Source organism: Melitaea cinxia, chromosome 11 (assembly GCF_905220565.1).
Source record: "Melitaea cinxia chromosome 11, ilMelCinx1.1, whole genome shotgun sequence".
Taxonomy (NCBI): domain Eukaryota; kingdom Metazoa; phylum Arthropoda; class Insecta; order Lepidoptera; family Nymphalidae; genus Melitaea; species Melitaea cinxia.
The window spans coordinates 1,262,498-1,283,177 of NC_059404.1; the positions used below are offsets into that span (position 1 = coordinate 1,262,498).

At 34.0% G+C, this 20,680-nt stretch overlaps 1 protein-coding gene across 1 annotated transcript; it reads left to right on the plus strand.

Moving 5' to 3' along the window:
• The first annotated feature begins 10,020 nt into the window (after positions 1–10,020).
• LOC123657966 (lysosome membrane protein 2-like) lies at positions 10,021–20,532 on the plus strand. The gene is made up of 11 exons (XM_045593444.1): positions 10,021–10,060; positions 10,356–10,450; positions 12,133–12,296; positions 13,414–13,561; positions 13,787–13,987; positions 14,529–14,653; positions 14,762–15,033; positions 17,370–17,488; positions 18,287–18,412; positions 18,490–18,953; positions 20,302–20,532. Exons 1-10 carry the CDS (start codon positions 10,021–10,023, stop codon positions 18,772–18,774), a joined length of 1,575 nt encoding a protein of 524 aa, XP_045449400.1. The 3' UTR covers positions 18,775–18,953; positions 20,302–20,532.
• The last annotated feature ends 148 nt before the right edge of the window (positions 20,533–20,680 follow it).

A 20,680-nucleotide genomic window follows, 5' to 3' on the forward strand; every position in this document is an offset into this window, starting at 1 on the left:
TAAATTTCATCGAGATCTGATTACAACTTTTGGAGTAATCTTTGATAATGCGTATTTACTTGACTATTTTTTCGTCTACCTAAGTTGTATTACTTGTCGATATAATTGAAGTCGGTTTTTCTTCGTTTGTCTGCAAACACAATATAAATATGTCTTTTGTATTTAAATATAATTTCCAAAAAACATGGTTTACTAAAAATACCGAACTAAGCTCGGTCACCCAGGTACTAGGCACAAAAAAGGCTTATTAGTCTAAATCAAATGTGAAATGGTAAATAAAAGATACAAAAACGCCATCTAGCGGAACCCAACAGGGCTATCTATCTCTGTTAGTTTTTAGACACAGTATTCCATATTTAACTTAGAAGAACTCGGTTTTCTTGTAAAAATTTATCAGTCGTACAGAATACCCGAATTATAAAAAATACCATCTGATAAATAACACTTACACACTCTTGTAACAAACCTTGGCGACAATCAGCAGGTCACAAGTTCAATTCTCTTCCTTGTATGTTACTTGTCGCGGTTGTTATTTTTTCTTAAATATTGTCAAATATACAACATCTGTGTTTATGATAAAGTACCTGGGTGACCGAGCTCTGCTCGGTATTTTTAGTATATCGTGAAGGATTAGTAGTAGAAGAGAGAGTTAAAATGATTCGTTGCCGGTTTGGATGAAGTCTTTTTTAACCGACTTCAAAAAAGGAGGAGGTTACTTAATTTGGCTGAAGGAAACTCAATATGTATATATATCGCACCTTCGGTCCAACAAAGTCACAATTCAGGACACTTTTTAACCGACTTCTAAAAAAGGAGGAGGTTCTCAATTCGACTGTATTTTTTTTTATGTATGTTACATCAGAACTCTTCACCGGGTAGACCGATTTCGACAATTTTTTTTTAATCGAAAGGTGGTGTGTGTCATTTGGTCCCATTTAAATTTATTTGAGAACTAACAATTACTTTTCGAGTTATATCTAATAATGCGTTTTTACTTTCTACTGGATGTACCGATTTTGATAATTCTTTTTTTGTTGAAAAACGGATATCCCTAGTTTGGTACCATGATAAGGAAACCAGGATCTGATGATGGGATCCCAGAGAATTCGAGGGAAACTCTCGAAAATCCGCAATAACTTTTTACTGGGAGTACCGATTTTAATAATTTTTAATTTAATCGAAAGCTGATGTTTATCATGTAGTCACATATAAATTTTATCGAGATCTGATAACTACTTTTTGAGTAATCTTTGATAACGCGTAGTTACTTGACTATTTTTTCGTCGATCTACGTTGTATTTACTCGTCGATGTAATTGAAGTCGGTTTTTTTCGTTTGCTAGCAAACACAATTATTTTGTTATGTCTTTTTTTAGAAGTTTTTGATAATTTAATATAAGATTTTTAAACTATAGCAAAGAAAGTAAACTATTAATTTTATAACGATTTCAAACCTACTATAAATAGTAATCCAGAAATGAGGAAGTAACAGCGAAAAAAAAATTAGAAGTCTTCTCCTATAAAATTAAGAAATGAGCTGTTTTGACTTTGTTGCACCGAAGGTGCGATATATATATCACTATCACTACATAGTATAAAACAAAGTCGCTTTCTCTGTCCCTATGTACGCTTAAATCTTTAAAACTACTCAACGGATTTTGATGCGGTTTTTTTTTAATAGATAGAGTGATTGAAGAGGGAGGTTTATATGTATAATAACATCCATTAAATAGTGGAGAAATACTCTCATTTTTGAGGTTTCTAATGTGATGTGATTGTTGATTTAATATAGATCTATATGGCCCTTTACAGCATATAATTTAAATGAATATTTTTGAAGATATTATAGATTTAAAAATTGCGGTACGTAGCGTTTGCGGCAGTTCCGGCCGGCTTTTACTCTAAAGTTAACGCTTGCGGGCCACGGGCAGTAATGAATAAATCAAAACTACTGGATCGATTTTAATCATTTTTCAGTGAATGACATAGGCTATAATTATATTTTATACCCGTGCGAAGCCGGAGCGGGTCGCTAATATATATATATATATATTTAATGTATGTTCGGGCATAACTTCGTCGTTTATGAAAAGATTTTGATAATTCTTTTTTTGGTGGAAAGGAGATATCGCTGATGTGGTAGCATGATAAGGAAATCAGGATCTAATAATGGGATCCTAGAGAAGTCGAGGGAAACTCTCGAAAATCCGCATAACATTACATTAACTACATAATACTTAACATACTACTGAGTGTACTGATTTTGATCATTTTTAACTTAATCGAAAGCCGATGTTTATCATGTGGTCATATTTCTTTGAGATCTGATTACAACTTTTGGAGTAATCTTTGATAATGCGTATTTCTTGACTATTTTTTCGTGTACCTACATTGTATTACTTGTCGATGTAATTGAAGTCTATTTTTTTTCGTTTGCCTGCAAACACAATTATTAATAATGAATTAACGCAAAATAAAAATAAAAAATATCGATAAATTAAAAATTGATATAAAATATACAATTACAAAATTGAGAGTAATTGCTTCTCAAAACTGATAGGCGCTCCAACAAATCGTGTTTGTTTTGAAAATCATATTTAAATACGAATTACATAAAATGTGAATAAAAAAATTTTTACCGACAATAATAAAAAATATAAATAAATATAAAAAATCAAAAATAAAAAGTAATTAAGAAATAATAATGATAAAATATGAATAATATTTTTCGATTATACCTACATAATAATAAAAAATAAAAACAACCCATTTAAATAAAAAATAACGAGTTCAATTAGAAAAAGAAAAAGAAAAAATAATTGATCTGGGACATAGGGATTTGAACCATGATCTTCTCGGTTGATCCCGACCGGCCGATTTCCCACCGAGCTATTGTAACTAAATTGACAAATGCGAAATTTACCTTCGTATTCTACCGATATTTTTTTCACTCCCTAAAAACAGGGATAAAACGACATTTTCTGAAAATGAATCCTAGCTAGATAGATTTATCTCCCCCGAAACCCCATATATACTAAATTTTATGAAAATCGTTGGAGCCGTTTCCGAGATCCAGATTCTATATATATATATATATATACAAGAATTGCTCGTTTAATAGTATAAGATAACGAATTCTGGTAACCTTTAATATATTTGTTCAATATATATAGGTAATAATTGGTAATTATTGGAATTTTTGATCATAAATCAGATGTTACCATTTACAAACAACTTGTTATTTTTCGTACATTCAGACGAAAACAAACAAATTTATTTTACAATTTTAATCGTCAAACAAATTTTAAATCGTCATTGTACGAAGCATATTACTATTGGTAAATCCCCACTGCTAGGATTACATCTTGTATATAGACAGTTACTTTTATTATTCAATGTTAGATTTATTAGATCATTGGATAACGAACTCAACAAACGATGGCTGGTGGCTGCCCTGCGATCACCAACCCGCGAACTTGTGGAGGCCTATGTCCAGCAGTGGACTGCAACAGGCTGAAGTGTGATCAACTATAACTAATCTAGTTACTTTTACCAACTCTGTCAAAGATTCTGTTGATAGTCATTATGTGGTCGTTGCTATATATACCGATCTGAGCAAGACCTTTGACGGGACTTTCGCTGGCAGATAGCTGATGTAATAAGGAGTAACTGAGGCTACTTTTATTTTAAAAATTTATTTATTTTGTAACTCTTCGAACTAAACAATTTTCGTTTAAATTCCACGCGGACGAAGTCGTGAGCATAGCTAGTATACTATCTATAATCTATAATATATATAAAAGCGAAAGGTCACTCACTCATCACAAAATCTCCAAAACTATAACACCTACAAACTTGAAATTTGGCAGGTAGGCTCCTTATAGGACGTAGACATCCGCTAAGAACGGATTTTACGAAACTCGACCCCTAAGGGGGTAAAACGGGGGTTGCAAGTTTGTATGAAAATCCTATGTTTTTGAAGTAAGAGACTTGAAATTTAAAATGTATGCTCTATAGATGATAAGAAGGTGTCCAAATAATGTATCTTTAGAAATCAACTCCCTTTTGGGTTTAAAACGGGGGATGGTAGGTTGACTCACTTATCACGAAATCTCCGAAACTATGACACCTACAAACTTGAAATTTGGCAGGAAGGGTCCTTATAGGGCGTAAACATCCGTTAAGAACTGATTTTACGAAATTCGACCCCTAAGGGGGTAAAACGGTGGTTGGAAATTTGTGTGAAAGTCCCATGTTTTTGAAGTAAGAGACTTGAAATTTAAAATGTATGCTCTATAGATGGTGAGGAGGTGTCCAAATAATGTATCTTTAGAAATCAACTCTCTTTTGGAGTTAAAACGGGGGATGGTAGGTTAACTCACTCATCACGAAACCTTCGAAACTATAACAGCTACAAACTTGAAATTTGGCAGGTAGGTTCCTTATAGGGCGTAGACATCCGCTAAGAACTTATTTTATGAAAATCGACCCCTAAGGGGATAAAATGGGGGTCGGAAGTTTGTATGAAAATATTGTGTTTTTGAAGTAAGAGACTTGAAATTTAAAATGTATGCTCTATAAATGGTGACGAGGTGTCCAAATAATACATCGTAATCTATATATATTAAAGAGAAAGTCCACTAACTCACTCATCACGAGAACTCAAAAACCGCTGGATGGTGTCTATCCATCCAGGTTGGACAAACATAAAATTTGGCGGGAAGGTAGATTATAGTTAGCAGACGTTCGTTAAAAACGGATTTTACCATATTCCACCACTAAGGGAGTTTGATTGGGGTTGATAGTTTGTATGAAACATGTACAGCCTAAAAATAAAACTAAAAATGTGGTGTATAAAGAGGTTTTATAAAAATAACTATTAAATTATACTGAATTGTGCCTTTTAAAAGTTACTTAGTTTGATAAGCATTACAAGTGACTGAAATAAAAAAAATAATTTGCGTTAAACATCTTAATAGCAATGCATATCTTCATAACCACGCGGACGTAGTCACGGGCAACAGTTAGTGTATTATAAAACAAAGTCCCCAAAAGTGTATGTAATCGATTCGCTCAAAATCTACGGAACGCATTTTCATGCGGTTTCGCCAGTGGAGAGAGGGCTCCACCAAGAAGGCAAGAGGAAGGTTTACGGAACGGCTAAGCCGATTCTGAGAGTTTCACTGGAAGTTTGCCGGGAAAACTTTGTGACACACTAATTTCAACGCGGGCGAAGCCGCGGGCACAGCTAGTATATTTATATATTTTTAATGAGTGAGAATGAAACACGCGAATCATGACAGAAAAATCCTCTCCTACATATAGAAAGACGCCTATGACCAGCAGTCGGATATTACAGGCTGAATGGTAAGAAACAAAATTGTTAATTTTCGTCAAAGATGTGTGTGTACCATAAATACGCTGTCTGAAGACTAAATAAAATTGTATGAAATCGTTATCAATCATTTACGAGAAGTACAATCAAGAGTGCATACATAGCGCGAGTAAATTTATTATACATATATTAATTATTTATAATACAATTGTTATAAATTGCTAGACATAATTGTTATAAAGTATTGTGCTAGAAAATGTTATAAACATAACTTGAAACTTACTTGTTTTTAAAACTTAGTTTAACACTTGGAGTTTCGTGAAGAATTTTTTTTATTAATTAATTAGTATATGTTTAAACATTGGGTAAGTGGTTTTATTCCTTTATTATAAACTAGCTGTACCCGCGACTTCATTCGTGTATGAGATTCTATGTCACTCATGGTTTTTTTTACGCCGTGATCCTGATCCCTTTGGAATTTTGGGATAAAAGTATATGTTGCCATGTTATCTCTTTTATCTTATTTTAGCGGTTCCAGAGAAAGTTTTTATTAACGCCTCAGCCTGTAATAATACATTGCTGGGCTTTGGCCTTTTTCCTCATGTAGGAGAAAGATCAGAGCTTAATCCACAACGCTGCTACAATGCGGGTTGGTGGATAATCATGTAAATAAAAAATTAAAATTTAAAGACTTGACAAAATAAAGTAAATTTTCACCACAAAATCATCACCACTTTTGAAAAACAGAACAACCGCACTCCTGGACCTCAAGCCTGATACCCCAGTGGATGACGGTGTTAAAGAGCCTCACCAAGGCTTTTAGGACAGGTCGTCTTGTGGTCTTTAGGAGCTTAGTCGTAACTCCATCATAGCCAGGGCACTTTCGTTTTTAAGCTGCCCGAGCGCCGCTCTAATCTCATCTGCTTCGATATCTAAAATGTCTTCGGAAAAATGGTGCATCAATTGTGTACGTGTATCTTCTTCGTCGCGAGTCTCAGACGGACTTGTGTGACCTCGCGACACAGTTTAACAGTTTTTTTTTTTAATATTTTCCATACATTTTGAGAATATCTTTAGAATTCACTTTTCAGGAAATAAATAATTACCAACTATTAAAAATATTTCAAAATCAATTTTTAAACAAATGTGTTGATCATGTATATCAGAAATCCATTACCGTTATGCACAAATATACTAATAATATAAAAATAAAACTCTTGAAATACTCTTAAACTCTAACATATTATTCGTAAAAATTATCACAAGACATACAGTCCAAGTGATATCTCTGACAAAGGTCAATCAATACATATAGTATTATGAGTTTATCGATAAGTGTTGTAAAAACTTAAAACGTTCTACGAAATACCGATCTATATTAAATTATTCAGGAACAGACGATGTGTTATGTTACAGATATTTATGGATCATTATTTAGTTTATTAGTTTTTGTATTTTATTATTAAATATATCAAATCAACAACATTCACTTGGATATATCGTGCATTATTATGGTTATCTTACAGGAATTAATTTCATTACGCTTGTTTCCTACATTAAAAAAAAAATATATAAAATTATTTATTTCTCTTTCATATTATTATTACTATTTGATATATCATATATATATATATATATCTTCTTCTAATATATAAAATTCTCGTGTCGCGGTGTTTGTAGTTAAACTCATCCGAAACGACTTGACCGATTCTCATGAAATTTTGTGTGCATATTGGGTAGGTCTGAGAATCGAACAACATCTATTTTTCATACCCCTAAGTTATAGGTGGGGGGGGGCGGTGGAATAAGGGTCTTTATAACATATATGTGTGTGGGTCTCCCCACCGTGCCTTGGAGAGCACGTTAAGCCGTCGGTCCCGGTTGTTATCATGTACACCTGATAGCGATCGTTATAGTAGGGAATATATCCGCCAACCCGCATTGGAGCAGCGTGGTGGATTAAGCTCTGATCCTTCTCCTACACGGGGAAAGAGGCCTATGCCCAACAGTGGGATATTACAGCCTGAAACGAATAACGTATATGGCAAAACAACGTTTGTGGGGTCAGCTAGTATATATATATATATTATTTTTTGATAGAGAAAATATAACTCGCCAAAGCCGCAGTGTAGCATCGTGATGGATTAAGCTCCAATCTTTCCACCCAGCTGTGGGATGCATACAAAGTAAAAATCAAGTAGAAAATCAGTAAAATGGTACAAAATATTTAAATTAAACATTCCTAAAGAAGCTTGTTCGCCAATATCAGTAGCGTTATAATGTTCTTCTCAGAAATAAGAATTATTGATCAACAATGACATTAACTGCGGTCACCAACCCGCCTGCCCAGCGTGGTGACTATGGGCAAAACACATGTGTTCACGTTATTTTTGGCGTAAACTTGTGGAGGCCTATGTCCAGCAGTGGACTGTGTCATTCATCATTACAGCCTATAGGCTGTAATGATGAATGACATTAATGCTCAAAATAGTATAAAATACTTGTAATTGATTTAGAATAGATAAACTAACTTCATGTATTGTCTATACCCTAGGGAATAATTGTGTTTGCTCGCAAACGAAAAAAAAACCGACTTCAATTACATCGAAGAGTAATACAACGTAGATCGACGAAAAAATAGTAATACTTTGTTCGTATTCCATATAACGCGACATTATAAAATTGTAGAATTATATAATGTTCTACTGTTATTTCTAACATTTTGTTAGCGATTGTAGGCAGAAATTTCATAAAAGGCCCGTCGTCGATTCGCGCGAAGCGCTGACATCGCTTATTACGGCGGGTTTTTTAGTTGAAGCGGATTTATATTGAATTACGGTTTATGTCTTTTTTATTAAAAATATGTAATGTTCATGTTTTCACACAGCTCCGATGCACGACTGGAGTTTACCCCTTCAGATCAACTGTCTAAATAGGCACAAAAAGGCTTACTAGTCTAAGAAATATATTATTACTTTAACAAATTGTAAATAAATGAATGCAATAACGCCATCTATCGGAACCTAATTGCGTTATTAGAAAACGTCTGAACGCCATCTCTAACAAGGTCATTCGTTCAGTAGATTTTACTGTTCAATTTTTTCATTCCGGGGCCTTAAATGAAAATCGATTCTTAAGGAGAAAACTCCAAAAACAGTCAAGTAAATACGCCATATCAGATATAGTTCAAAAAGTTCGAGTCAAATCTCAATTATATTTAAATGGGACCACATGACAAGCACCACCTATCGATTAAAAAAAGAATCATCGATATCGGTCCACCCAGTAAAATAGTAATGAGGTTAATATAACGTTGGTCGACGTAAAACAGCCAAGTAAATACCCAGTATTAGCGATAATTCAAAAATTAAAAGCTCAAATATATTTATAACGAATAAACTGCTACTTTCTACTCTAGTGGAATATTGTAATTTGATCGATAGTGAACGAAGTAATTTCATAACATTTTGATAGATGGCGTTGTGGCAAAGTATTGAACATGACCACAGTCGTCTTAACATCGTCATGTAAATACGTGTCATCAAAGATTACTCAAAAATTGCTCATTATATCTCAATCATATTTAAAACGGACGACATGACAAGTATTAGCTTTTGATTTATACAAAAAAGATCAAAATCAGTGCACCCAGTAAAAAGATATAACGTATAATACAACGTAGGGTGACGAAAAAACCGTCAAGTAAATACGCAATATTAGATATAACTCACAAATTACGAATCAAATCTCAATTAAATTTGAATGGGACCACGTGACGAATAGTAGCTTTTAATTTATATAAGAAACGTCAAAATCGGTGCACCCAGTAAAAAGTTATGAGGTATAATACAACGTAAGGTGACGAAAATAATGTCAAGTAAATACGCGTTATCAAAGATTAATCAAAAAGTAGTTATCAGATCTCGATAAAATTTATATGTGACCACATGATAAACATCAGCTTTCGATTAAAGTAAAAATTATCAAAATCGATACACCCAATAAAAAGTTATTGTGGATTTTCAAGAGTTTCTCTCGATTTCTCTGGGATCCCATTATCAGATCCTGGTTTCCTTATCATGGTACCAAACTAGGGATATCCCCTTTCCAACAAAAAAAGAATTATCAAAATCGGTACACCCAGTAGAAAGTTATGTGGTATAATACAACGTAGGTCGACGAAAAAAGCGTCAAGTAAAAACGCATTATTAGATAGAATTCGAAAAGTAGTTGTTAGATCTCAAATAAATTTAAATGGGACCAATCGGCACACACCACCTTTCGATTAAAACAAAATTTGTCGAAATCGGTCTACCTGGTCAAAAGTTCTGATGTAACATACATAAAAAAAAAAAAAAAAAAAAAAAAAAATACAGTCGAATTGAGAACCTCCTCCTTTTTTGGAAGTCGGTTAAAAAAGGCAATAAATGTATCTAATCATATCTCGTAGCTTCTCATAACACAGTATGAGAATAGGGTACGAATTTGTCTCTGTTTTTAACGAGGTGAGATTCTTCCATACGAAATACTTAACTGCTGGCGATTTTAAATATAAAATCTGCTCACAAAAATCAACAAGAAATTCAAGTGAAACGCATTTGAAAACCATCAATACATTATATTATATGATTACTATCTTATTTTAGACCTCGTCAATAACTTTGAGCGCCATACAGAAACAACAAAATGAAAAATGACAGTAGTGAAAACTCGAAACAAAAGAAAAGTAAGTAAACATACTTAAAATAAAGGATGATGTAAGATTTTAAACTTTTACATTCACTATACGCACTCTTCATTGTACGGACTTATGCGATTTTTATTATGAAATTGCCGATATTTCGGCGTTGGTGCAGTCGCCATTGTATATACGTATATGACTTAGAACATGTTTAATTTTTTTGGGAAGTTTTATTTAAAAAATCTCTGCGCAATGAATAAGTCTGTTTATTGACAAAAATAAAAGAATGTCTATAATAGATGCCGTTATAACACAATAACATTTGGTTATTTATTTTCAGGACGATTTCGTATATTGTTTGCAGTTGGATTAATTTTACTCATTCTACCTATAGTGTCAGTATTAGTGGACCCTCAGTTCCACATCATGATATATGTAAGTTCATTTGATAAGTGACAAATATAAAACAAATAATAATATAAAATATAAATTTTATAAAACACTATACATATTTACAATTCACAACTTAAGAACTAAATATTTACAGATAGTTCTGGTATAAATCATGCCCGCTTGGAATTGTGCCAAGAATGCTGGCAGTATTTCCCCGTTGAATCGCTATGCCGATTCTCTGAACAAAAAAGGCACCAACCCTCTTGTCACCAGTGACGGCAATAAGGCAAGGAGGTCCCTCATTTCAAAAAAATTTAACACTGCTACTCCAAGGTCCAAGTGTTTCGACTGCAAACGGCACAAAGATGTAATTTGGAGTTAGTGACGAATATTTGTGCCGTTTAGTCGTTTCAGCTTTTTCCGCTGCGGCTTCCGCTTTTAAGGCTGTTTTCCTGACATGATACGGAGCAAGTGTGTCAACGCAGGTTGCGTCACACAATAGCGCCCGTCCTCTTTCCCAGGGAACCGACGTCAATCCATCAGGTCTCTTGCCATCATCGCCACTAATTCCAGTAGGTTCGATACGAGCAGGAACGTCGATGGTGGCAAGAGCTCTTTTTATGGTATCATTTTGTTATTGAATACAAACGTTTCTTATTGCCCAATTCTAACTCGAAACTCCACAATTGTCGGATATAAGATCTAATATTTTAATAAATAACTGTAGTTGCTCGCAAACGAAATAAAACCGACTTCAATTACATCGACAAGTAATACAACGTAGGTAGACGAAAAAATAGTCAAGTAAATTACGCGTTATCAAAGATTACACAAAAAGTTGTTATCAGATCTCGATTCAATTTAAATTTAACCACATGATAAACATCAGCTTTTGATGAAATTAAAAATTATCAAAATCGGTACACCCAGTAAAAAGTTATGCAGTGTAATACAACGTAGGTCGACTAAAAATGGTCAAGTAAAAACGCATTATTAGATATAACTCGAAAAGTACTTGTAAGATCTCAAATAAATTTTAATGGAATAAAATGACATGCAACGCGTTTTGATTAAAATCATTTTTGTCGAAATCGGTCCACCCAGTCAAAAATTCTGAAGTAACATACATTAACAAAAAAAAAAATACAATCGAATTGAGAACCTCCTCCTTTTTTGGAAGTCGGTTAAAAATTAGCCAATGGTTTACATGTTACTGCTGAATTTGTATTGCCAGTGTTAACCAGCAGAATAACGAAAGCATAAGACATACGATTTAAAACTAGCAGAGCGTCCTTACAAACTCCCACCTCACCTTTAACCCTCCAATGGGTCATATATTGTTTAATGTTTAATCGGTGGGTCACGAAATCAGAAAATTGTTATGATAATCCAAATTGATAGAAACATATATTAAAATGCATATTAAATGAAATAAATACATATATGTGTGTATATATATATTCTCCGATTATTTCATATCTGACACGTGCTTCTCCTGGACATACGTATGACGTAAATTTCGATTTGCTGTATAATGTAAAGTGTTCAAGTGTATTAGAAAACTATCCAACTCGGCGAACTTGATACCGCCATTTTCTATCGTCAGTATAACAATTTTAATTTTTTGTTTTTATTTTATATATATATTTTTTAATATTATTGTACCCTCTTCCTTCTTATATTTCGGCGATACATTTTTATCAACAAAGGTTATGTGCTTACAGATGACAAGAGTAGCAAAAGGGTCTAAAATCTACAATATCCTAGCCAGAGAGAATCCGGGTACGCTGGTCCGTGTGTATGTGTTTAATATTACTAACAGCGAAGCTTTCATGTCCGGCGAGGACCAAAAGTTACGAGTTGAAGAAGTTGGTCCCTTCACTTACCAGTAAGTAACACATTAGGGGTCAACCATAAAGTACGTCACATGATTAACACGATTTTTCGACCACTCCTTGCTAGCTGTCCATATCGGGTCACATTTATGAGACCCTCGTACCTAGTGTGACGGCGAAATCACCACAATTTATTCAATTAATAAAAAATGTAAGTCTTTCCTATCGTAAACAAAAAGGTCGAAAGATAGGAGGCGAAATGAAGTCGATTGTCGACGAAGTGTAGTAGAAATTCAATATTCTCACTAGCAGTAATTAATGAAAAATTTAATACAATTCATACCAGCAACAATCATTGTATGTGTGTATGTGTGTATGTTCAGATTTACCTCTATCACTGATACACATAATTTGAGTATAAGCGGGCAGATTTTATCATTCAAACTGTTAGTACACAATCTTCATATAACAATGCAGTTTGTTTTCTGGAACAATTTACCAAACTGTTACTTAAAGGTAACTTGACTCATACTAGATTGTTCTGTATTGTAATATTTTTTTTAAAGAAATCATAACTTTTTTTATGAATAAGTCAGTTTGTTAAGCTTGTTATCATATAATCATCTTAATCTAACAATTAATAACAAAGCTAAGGCTCTAGGCTCTAACATTGGCAGATTTACCAGTAGGACAGCCTCTCCCAAAGTGGGGGATAACGCCCCCTTGTGGGCACTGCAGGCATAAAGGGGCGGTAAGAGACCCAGAAAGAAATGGTGGCGTTATGTAGAAGCTTAGGGGCGATTTAAATCATCCTTTATATTAGGTTTTATATTAGAATCGATTACGTTTGTTTTATTTTGAATAAAAGAAACTCTGTCTAAATACTATAAAGTTGCGTTTTAATAATCATTCTCATTGGTAGGTGTAGCCCGTAAGAGTTAACTTGAGGTCTGAGCGCCGCTGTGTGCTACTCAATTTAACTCTTGCAGGTTATAGTAAAAGTGTCTTTTAATTTTGAATTAATACTTCATTTGACGCATTTAGAGAGAGAGAGAGGAAACAGAGAGAGAGATAAAGAAGTGAGAGTGAAATTAGGTTTTGTAGTAGCTTACGACGAATTATGGCAAAAAAGGAATACTAATAGCAATTAAATATGAAAATTTATTTCAGAGAATATCGTCGAAGTGGTGACTTTCAAGTTGACGAAGAGGCTGGCGTGATGAGATACAAGCCGCTTATCAGAACTAAGTTCCTTCGGGAACAGTCCATTGGTGACCCTGCGAAGATCAACGTAACCGTATCGAACGCTGCAATGTTGGTAATACTTTTTTTTTTAATAAAATATATTTAGGGCTTCTTTTTTTTCGTCTCAATTAATAAATTACAACTTTCACGTTTACAGTTACGAATAAAAATATCCCATAAATAAATTAATATTCAGTGGTCTAAAAGAAAAATACTTCATAAACTTGTATCTCTAATATCGTCATTCGTCAAATAGCATTATCCACAACAGATGAAACAGGCCCTATCCTATTTTCAGACGATGGCTTCACTGCTCAAGCCCTATTCGTTTTTGATCAAAGTAGCATTCAACGCGCTAGTTAATCGGTTGCAGTCCAAGTCAATTGTGGAAACTAGCGTCTACCAGTACCTCTGGGGTTTTGAAGAGCCCTTGTTATCCTTATCCAATACCCTGATGCCTGGTTGGATCACTTTTACGAAAATGGGGATTTTGGATCGTGTAAAATACCGTTTGTTTTAATTACACTTTTTTATTCAACAAAATTAAACATTATTCGCTGTGTGGCTACGGCAGTAAAGAATATAGCCACCCTCTCTCTACGCGTGGGTGTCGCAAGAGGCGAGTAAGGGATAACACAGTTCCACAACCACCTTGGAACTTATAAATCTGACCGATGGCGGGATAAATCAAACTCTTGGCTATGAAATACACAGGCCGAAGATGGGCAGCAGCGTCTTTGGTGCGACAAAGCCAGTCCTGCGGTCACCAACCCGCCTGCCCAGCGTGGTGACTATGGGCAACACACATGAGCCTACGCCATTTTTGGCGTGAACTTGTGGAGGCCTATATCTAGCTGTGGAAAGCGATAGGCTGAAGTGATGATGATGATGATGATGATGATGAAACTTTATTTAGGCATTACCAGTATTTATTATGTTACATTTTTTGTCGTGACACTTAGATTGTAAAAATGTGACAATAATTGTAATTTTTACATATAAGTTTAAATATTATGAGCTTGATTTTCATTTTATTCTAGCTATATGACCAAACAAACACACCTCTGTTGGAGGTTAGTGTTGGGACTGCGGACAAGTTCCAAGTAAAGAAAATCGATGGCTGTCCCGGTTTACAGATGAGAGGATACCAAAATCCAAGCAACCGGTAACCATTTATATTTAAAATTTCGTAACAATAAAAATCTTATTCTGCTAAAAACAGAGAGTATAATACAAACTGATTTTTGGATTATAAGTTTTGTAATTATTTCAGAACTCATTGCAACACATTAGTAGACACGTATGAAGGTTTTGGTTACCCTCCAGGATTGACACCTGATAGGCCGCTAAGACTTTACCGAAGTACATTCTGCAGACTTCTAGACCTTGATTACGTTGGCAGGAAGAAAACGGAAATCAGTCCTGAAGCTTTCGTCTACGAAATTAGTAATAAGAGCTACTCTATAGGCCCTAGCAATAAATGTCTCTGTGAACAAGAAGACGAATGCATTGATGGTGTTACTGATTTGTCTCCTTGTTTACTTGGTAAGTGTTACGATATGTTCTTTTAAGTCTTATATTTTAAAATCGTTATTTTTGAAGTTATACTTCTTATGGTGCGTTAATAATAATAATAATAATAATATAATAATAATAATAATAATTTCTTTATTTCAGGTAACAATTGACCCATAAAACAATTCCTCTTAAACAATTCTTATAACAACTAGAAAAATTAATGAATGTCACGACAATTTGTAAAATACAATAATAAAATAATAAAATCACATTAATAATAAACAATACCTAATACAAATAAATAATTTTAACAATAATTTCATTATATTAAAACTAAAACAACTAATTACAGCAACACAATGTCAAATATGATATTAAATAAAATAGATGTGCATACATATAACGGACACGTAAATTTTACTATTTAAAAATAAAAACATGTACCCAATAAAAACATATAATATAAATCTAATGTATTGTCCACTTCGATATCTAAGGCAAATACAATTTAAATAAAATAAAATTAATAAATGTCACGACAATTTGAAAAATACAATTACAATAATAAAATGAAACTAATTACAATCACACAATGTCCAATATGAATAATAATAATAATTAATATTTAAAGCTTTCGCTCCGGCATTTGTATCGCAAGGTGTCTATCGCAGCAATGCCGGAGGTAGAAGCAGTCAAAACGCTCCGCGATCATCTTCAGCACACTGTTTTGGCTACCCCTTACTCTACGCACAAAAGATGCGCATCGCTTACGCATGGTGGTGTGGAAGCAGTCGGTTCTTGCGTCTACAAACATGCCTGAAGCGCTGCAGCATCGGGGCAGCCCCAACAGTATCCTGAATGCATTATTGTAGAGGACACGGAGGTCACTGTATCTTTTCTTTGTGTAGTCAGCCCATAAGCTACACGTATAAAACGAGGTACAATATGCTCTAAAAAGTGTTATCTTTACTTGGGCTGAGCAACGAGCAAACCTTCGAGCTAACATGTTGGCTCTAACTGACAGTGCCCTCCGCTCCCTCTCAATGTCTGCATCATCCTTGAGACAAGTAGTAACTATATGTCCTAGATACTTAAATTGCTCCACCATTTTTAAGGGTATACCAGAGAGGAGCACGGGTGGGCTATTCGGGGGGCATTTTGTTCCGATAGCCTCAAAGACCATGCATTTGCTTTTTAAAACGTTATATTTTAAGCCATGATAACACGCATAATCCTCACATGTCTGTACCAGCTGTCACATTCCAATGATTGACGCACTCAGCAGTACCATTTCGTCCGCATAACTTATATTATTTACGCATACTCCATCAACATGACAACCGACATGCTGCCTGCTGAGCGCGACGATCAGGTCATCCATGTAGAGGTTAAAAAGTGTTGGAGATGTTAACCCCCCCTGCCTGACTCCACATTCGAGCCGATACGGATAGGACATTGTCCCCGCCCATCGAACGCTATTGGTCTGGTTCGCGTACCAATATCGAAATATCTTTATAATTCCCTGCGGTAACCCAACTCGCTCGAGTTTCTTCCAAAGTAAATCATATACCACCAGGTCAAAAGCTTTAGACAAATCGAGGAAGCACGCGTACACAGGTGTCTTGCGATCTGTGTAGTATTTGACGGTGTGCTTAAGGCACAGTATAGCACTCTCTGTAGACAGGTGAGGGCGAAAACCGAATTGATTATCGTGCAGCTTTATGTGTTTTCTCAACTGCGCGTTAAGCAATCCGTCAAACACCTTCGCCATGATAGTGGCAAGCGATATAGGCCTGTAGTTAAGATAAGGAAAATGATAAAAGTAAATTTTTACGATGCGCACGAACACCATCACAAAAAACCGACACCCTGAAGTTAGCTAGCCAATGAAGTATAACTTCTTGCGTGCGTACATATGTAGACACATACTTTTTTATTAATGTAGACTTCAAAAGCAGTTTAAAATAGTTTTTAACAAATTCTTTACGGTGAATATTCAGCTACTGGCGTTCAGATTGTACAAGTAAATTTTGCTAAGAAGAATCGGCAGAAAAACTACCACTGCAGTCACTTCTCCAAAACACTGTCATCTTTCTAATTTTTATTATATCTAGTCTATCATTATAAATTTTGTCATGCGTCACATGAAATACACATCTTATTTATTTATTTACACTTATTTGTACACTAAAACAAAATGTAACAAAAATTTAATCAAGTAAGCAAAAACAATAAAGTTGCATTAGTTGCAACAGGCGGTATCTTTGTCATTAATACAATCTTGAACCGAAAAATATCCTTTGCTAAACTTGTTATGGTAAAAATAATACGATTCAGGTAATTTAAACTATAAATTATTACAGGTTTCACTATTGCTCTTTCAAATGGACACTTTTTATATGCTGATCCTAAAGTGTACGAACGCGTTGAAGGAATACGGCCCAATAAAGAAAAACACGGCAGTGAATTTATCGTAGACCCTGTAAGTAATTTAATCTTATTCTTTAGTTTTCATTAGGTACCCTATTAATATCCCAATGCTTTAAAATAAAATTTCGACATACTGTATTTTCTTCACTGTATGTAACATTGGCGAATCATCCGTAATAATTTACCACAAAGGCAAGTATATTTATTTTACATTAAAAATAACCGTCAGATTAAGACAGATTATTGAATCGCGCTGACCGTCGGCTCTGGCAGCATAATAACATGACCACTGACTGACATCACTCTTGTGTAGTGGTGTGTGTGTCATATACGCGCCTAAACACCTGTGACTTGCAGGTTCGGTTACCACTTGGGATGGATATTCATATTTCTACAAATATTCCTTTTCAGTTTGAATTTTTGCCCTTGTGCACGTTAAGCTGTTAAGGTCCCGGTTGTTATCATAATTATACCTTATATCTCATATAGCAAGGAATACCCGCCAACTTGCAGTGGAGCGTCGTGGTGGATTAAGCTCCGATTCTTCTTCTACACAGGGAAAGATGCCCAGCAATAGGATGTTACAGACTGAATCGTTAATCGTAACCACCGTCAGCGCTGTCAGCACAGCAGACGTACGCGTAGTTGTCGGCGCTGTTCTAGCATGTCGTCTAGCAGACACAATTAATGCATTATGTAAAAATATAAAACCTAATTAATAAATATTCTGTCACGAAGTAAACTAGGTTAGTCTATTTAGTATAGTTCGCGTGCTCGTTTTTCGTGACAAGAAGAAGAAAACCTTATCAACAAATGTGCCTTATATTCTATGACTATTTATTTATTTCAGAGAACAGGAGTTGCCCTTAGCGGCCGGTTTACTGTGCAAGCAAACGTGATCGTTAAAGACGCCGAACACTACAACAAAGTCAAGCCATTTGCAGACATGGTCGTGCCTCTGGTGTACTTCGAAATTGTAAGGCACTTAATCCACAATGATTTAATATCAAATTATTTTATACCTAGCTTTATTTTATTTGATAATCGTTTCAGGTACAACCCCCATTGCCTGAAGATAGTGTAATCAGTATTGAATTAGCGAACAAAGTTTTCCCCTATGTATTTCGTGGTCTTGAAATAACTATGTTTATAATTGGCATGTTAATATTGTTATTTGCTTTGTATAAAACTTTTCCGCGTACTCTTAATATTTGTTTACACAAGAAGAACGATGATGATGTCAGTGTTGTTCAAGTAGAAACAAAGTTTGTGATGGAGAAAGTCAAAGACACTGAAAACAAGAAAAATCACCTAGATATTAAAAGTCCAGATAGTTAAATAAATAAATTAACTAATACTATAAAAAAAGTGTAAATAGACGAAGAGACGAGAAATAAATACTAATAATGCTGTTAAGAGACTAATCCCATTATAGGGGTAACGAAGACAATTAAAAGTAAGAACATATTAAGAACATATAATCGAAAATTATAAATAAGATATTTCAAATTAAATATGTAAGTATTTATAATATAAGTAAATATATGCTAGAATTGTTTCGTTAATTTGTAAAAGGACGAAAAATAAAAAATAAATCAACACTAATAATGATTAATGACAGGCAAACGATATCATTGAAATAGTATTTAGAAAGTTTGTTATACAGTAACTATAATAATTAAAATAATGACTTTTTTTTATATAGTATGTCATTATTGTATTTTTTACCGTATTTTAATTTTTATGTTCCATTTCATTTTATTGTGATTTCGTGTTAATGTATTCGATTACACATTAAATTTTTGTTTGTACAAATTTTTGTCTTGTAATTTACAATATAGGAATAAATTTGAAATCGAAGAAACATTAGTTCAGTAAAATAAAAATAAAAAGCAATTTTAATTATTGAATCCACTTTTAACTGTTTACTTTAATAACTGTTTATAAAAATTATTTAAATTAAATCGTTATTAAATGTAATTAGAAAATATTATATTCATAGTTTTCCATCTTCATTCTTTCTCAAAGCTTTATTACATTTAACGGTTAGCGTTATGTGAATACACTAAAAAGTTCCATTACATCGATTTATTGTTATACTAGTATAATTAAGACTTATGTCTTCTATATGTTGTACATAAACAAAAGAGCAATAAAAAAATAATTTCTAATCATAATTAATTTAACTAATATTAAAAGACACTGATATATTACTTATCTTTTTATCAGCTGGCGGTCTAAATAATAACTCTTTCTTCCCTTCACCGAGCACATGATTTGATAAACCATCCCTTAAAAGTACTTGATTATATCGTCCAACAGTACGACCACTTGACCCTTTATCTTTAGAGACGACAATCATCTGATGGTTATTAGACTCATCTTTTGTATAAACTTGTACAGAGTGAATCCTGTCGTTAGCCACCCTCTTACCTTCACCAAGTAATTGAGCAACATCATTATTACTAATCCTAGTTTCAAATTTAACTTCACCATTGTCTGACACGTAGCTCAACATTGGCTTCAATAACTGGTCATTATTTTCTGAACTGCGAAATTTTCTCCTATTAATATTTGGTTCTCTACGTTTTCTGTGCCTTTTTACTTTGTAACATTCAGACGAACTGCTTGAATCCGTGGATTCTGATGAATATACGGGTACTAATTTTTTCCTTGGTCTGCGTTGTGGGAAAATTGGCCTGGGTATTTCTGGCGGTACTAAAACGAATGACGGTAGAGCTGGAGCCATAACAGGAGGTACAGTTAACGGTTTTTTCTTTCGTTTGACATTTTTAAAATTAATTTCGGAAAAAACTGGAAATACCATTTGAAACGTTTTCTTCTTTGGTTTTCCTGTTGTTGTAGTTTTTTCTTCGGATGATACTGATATAGCTATTGGAAGTAAGGGAGATGCCATCATCGGCATTGGTGGTAGTGGTGGTGGAAACATTGGCCCTGGTGGCGGAAGTATCGCCGGGGCATACATCGGCATTTCGAATTGAAGATTAACTGTTTTCAGTATTTTGAAAAAGAATACGAAAAAAACCCATACACTGTTAACGTTCTGTAACAAATAAAAAGCTATTTACTTTACAACTCAATTTTTCAATACAGACAACCTTTCAAATCTAAAATTATTGATTATATTTTAGTGAAATTTTCAAGCAAAAATTAAAAAGCAAAAAATCAATTAACTCACGCAAATCATTTTTGGTAGACTGGATTTCATCACAATGTCAGCATT

What these genes read in the sequence shown, in the direction of transcription:
- LOC123657966 (XM_045593444.1), top strand. Translation starts at nt 10,021, where the DNA reads ATGAAAAATGACAGTAGTGAAAACTCGAAACAAAAGAAAA. An exon ending in TTTGTCTCCTTGTTTACTTG is followed by an intron (nt 15,034 to 17,369) that starts GTAAGTGTTACG and finishes AAATTATTACAG; the next exon opens with GTTTCACTATTGCTCTTTCA. An exon ending in GTGAATTTATCGTAGACCCT is followed by an intron (nt 17,489 to 18,286) that starts GTAAGTAATTTA and finishes TATTTATTTCAG; the next exon opens with AGAACAGGAGTTGCCCTTAG.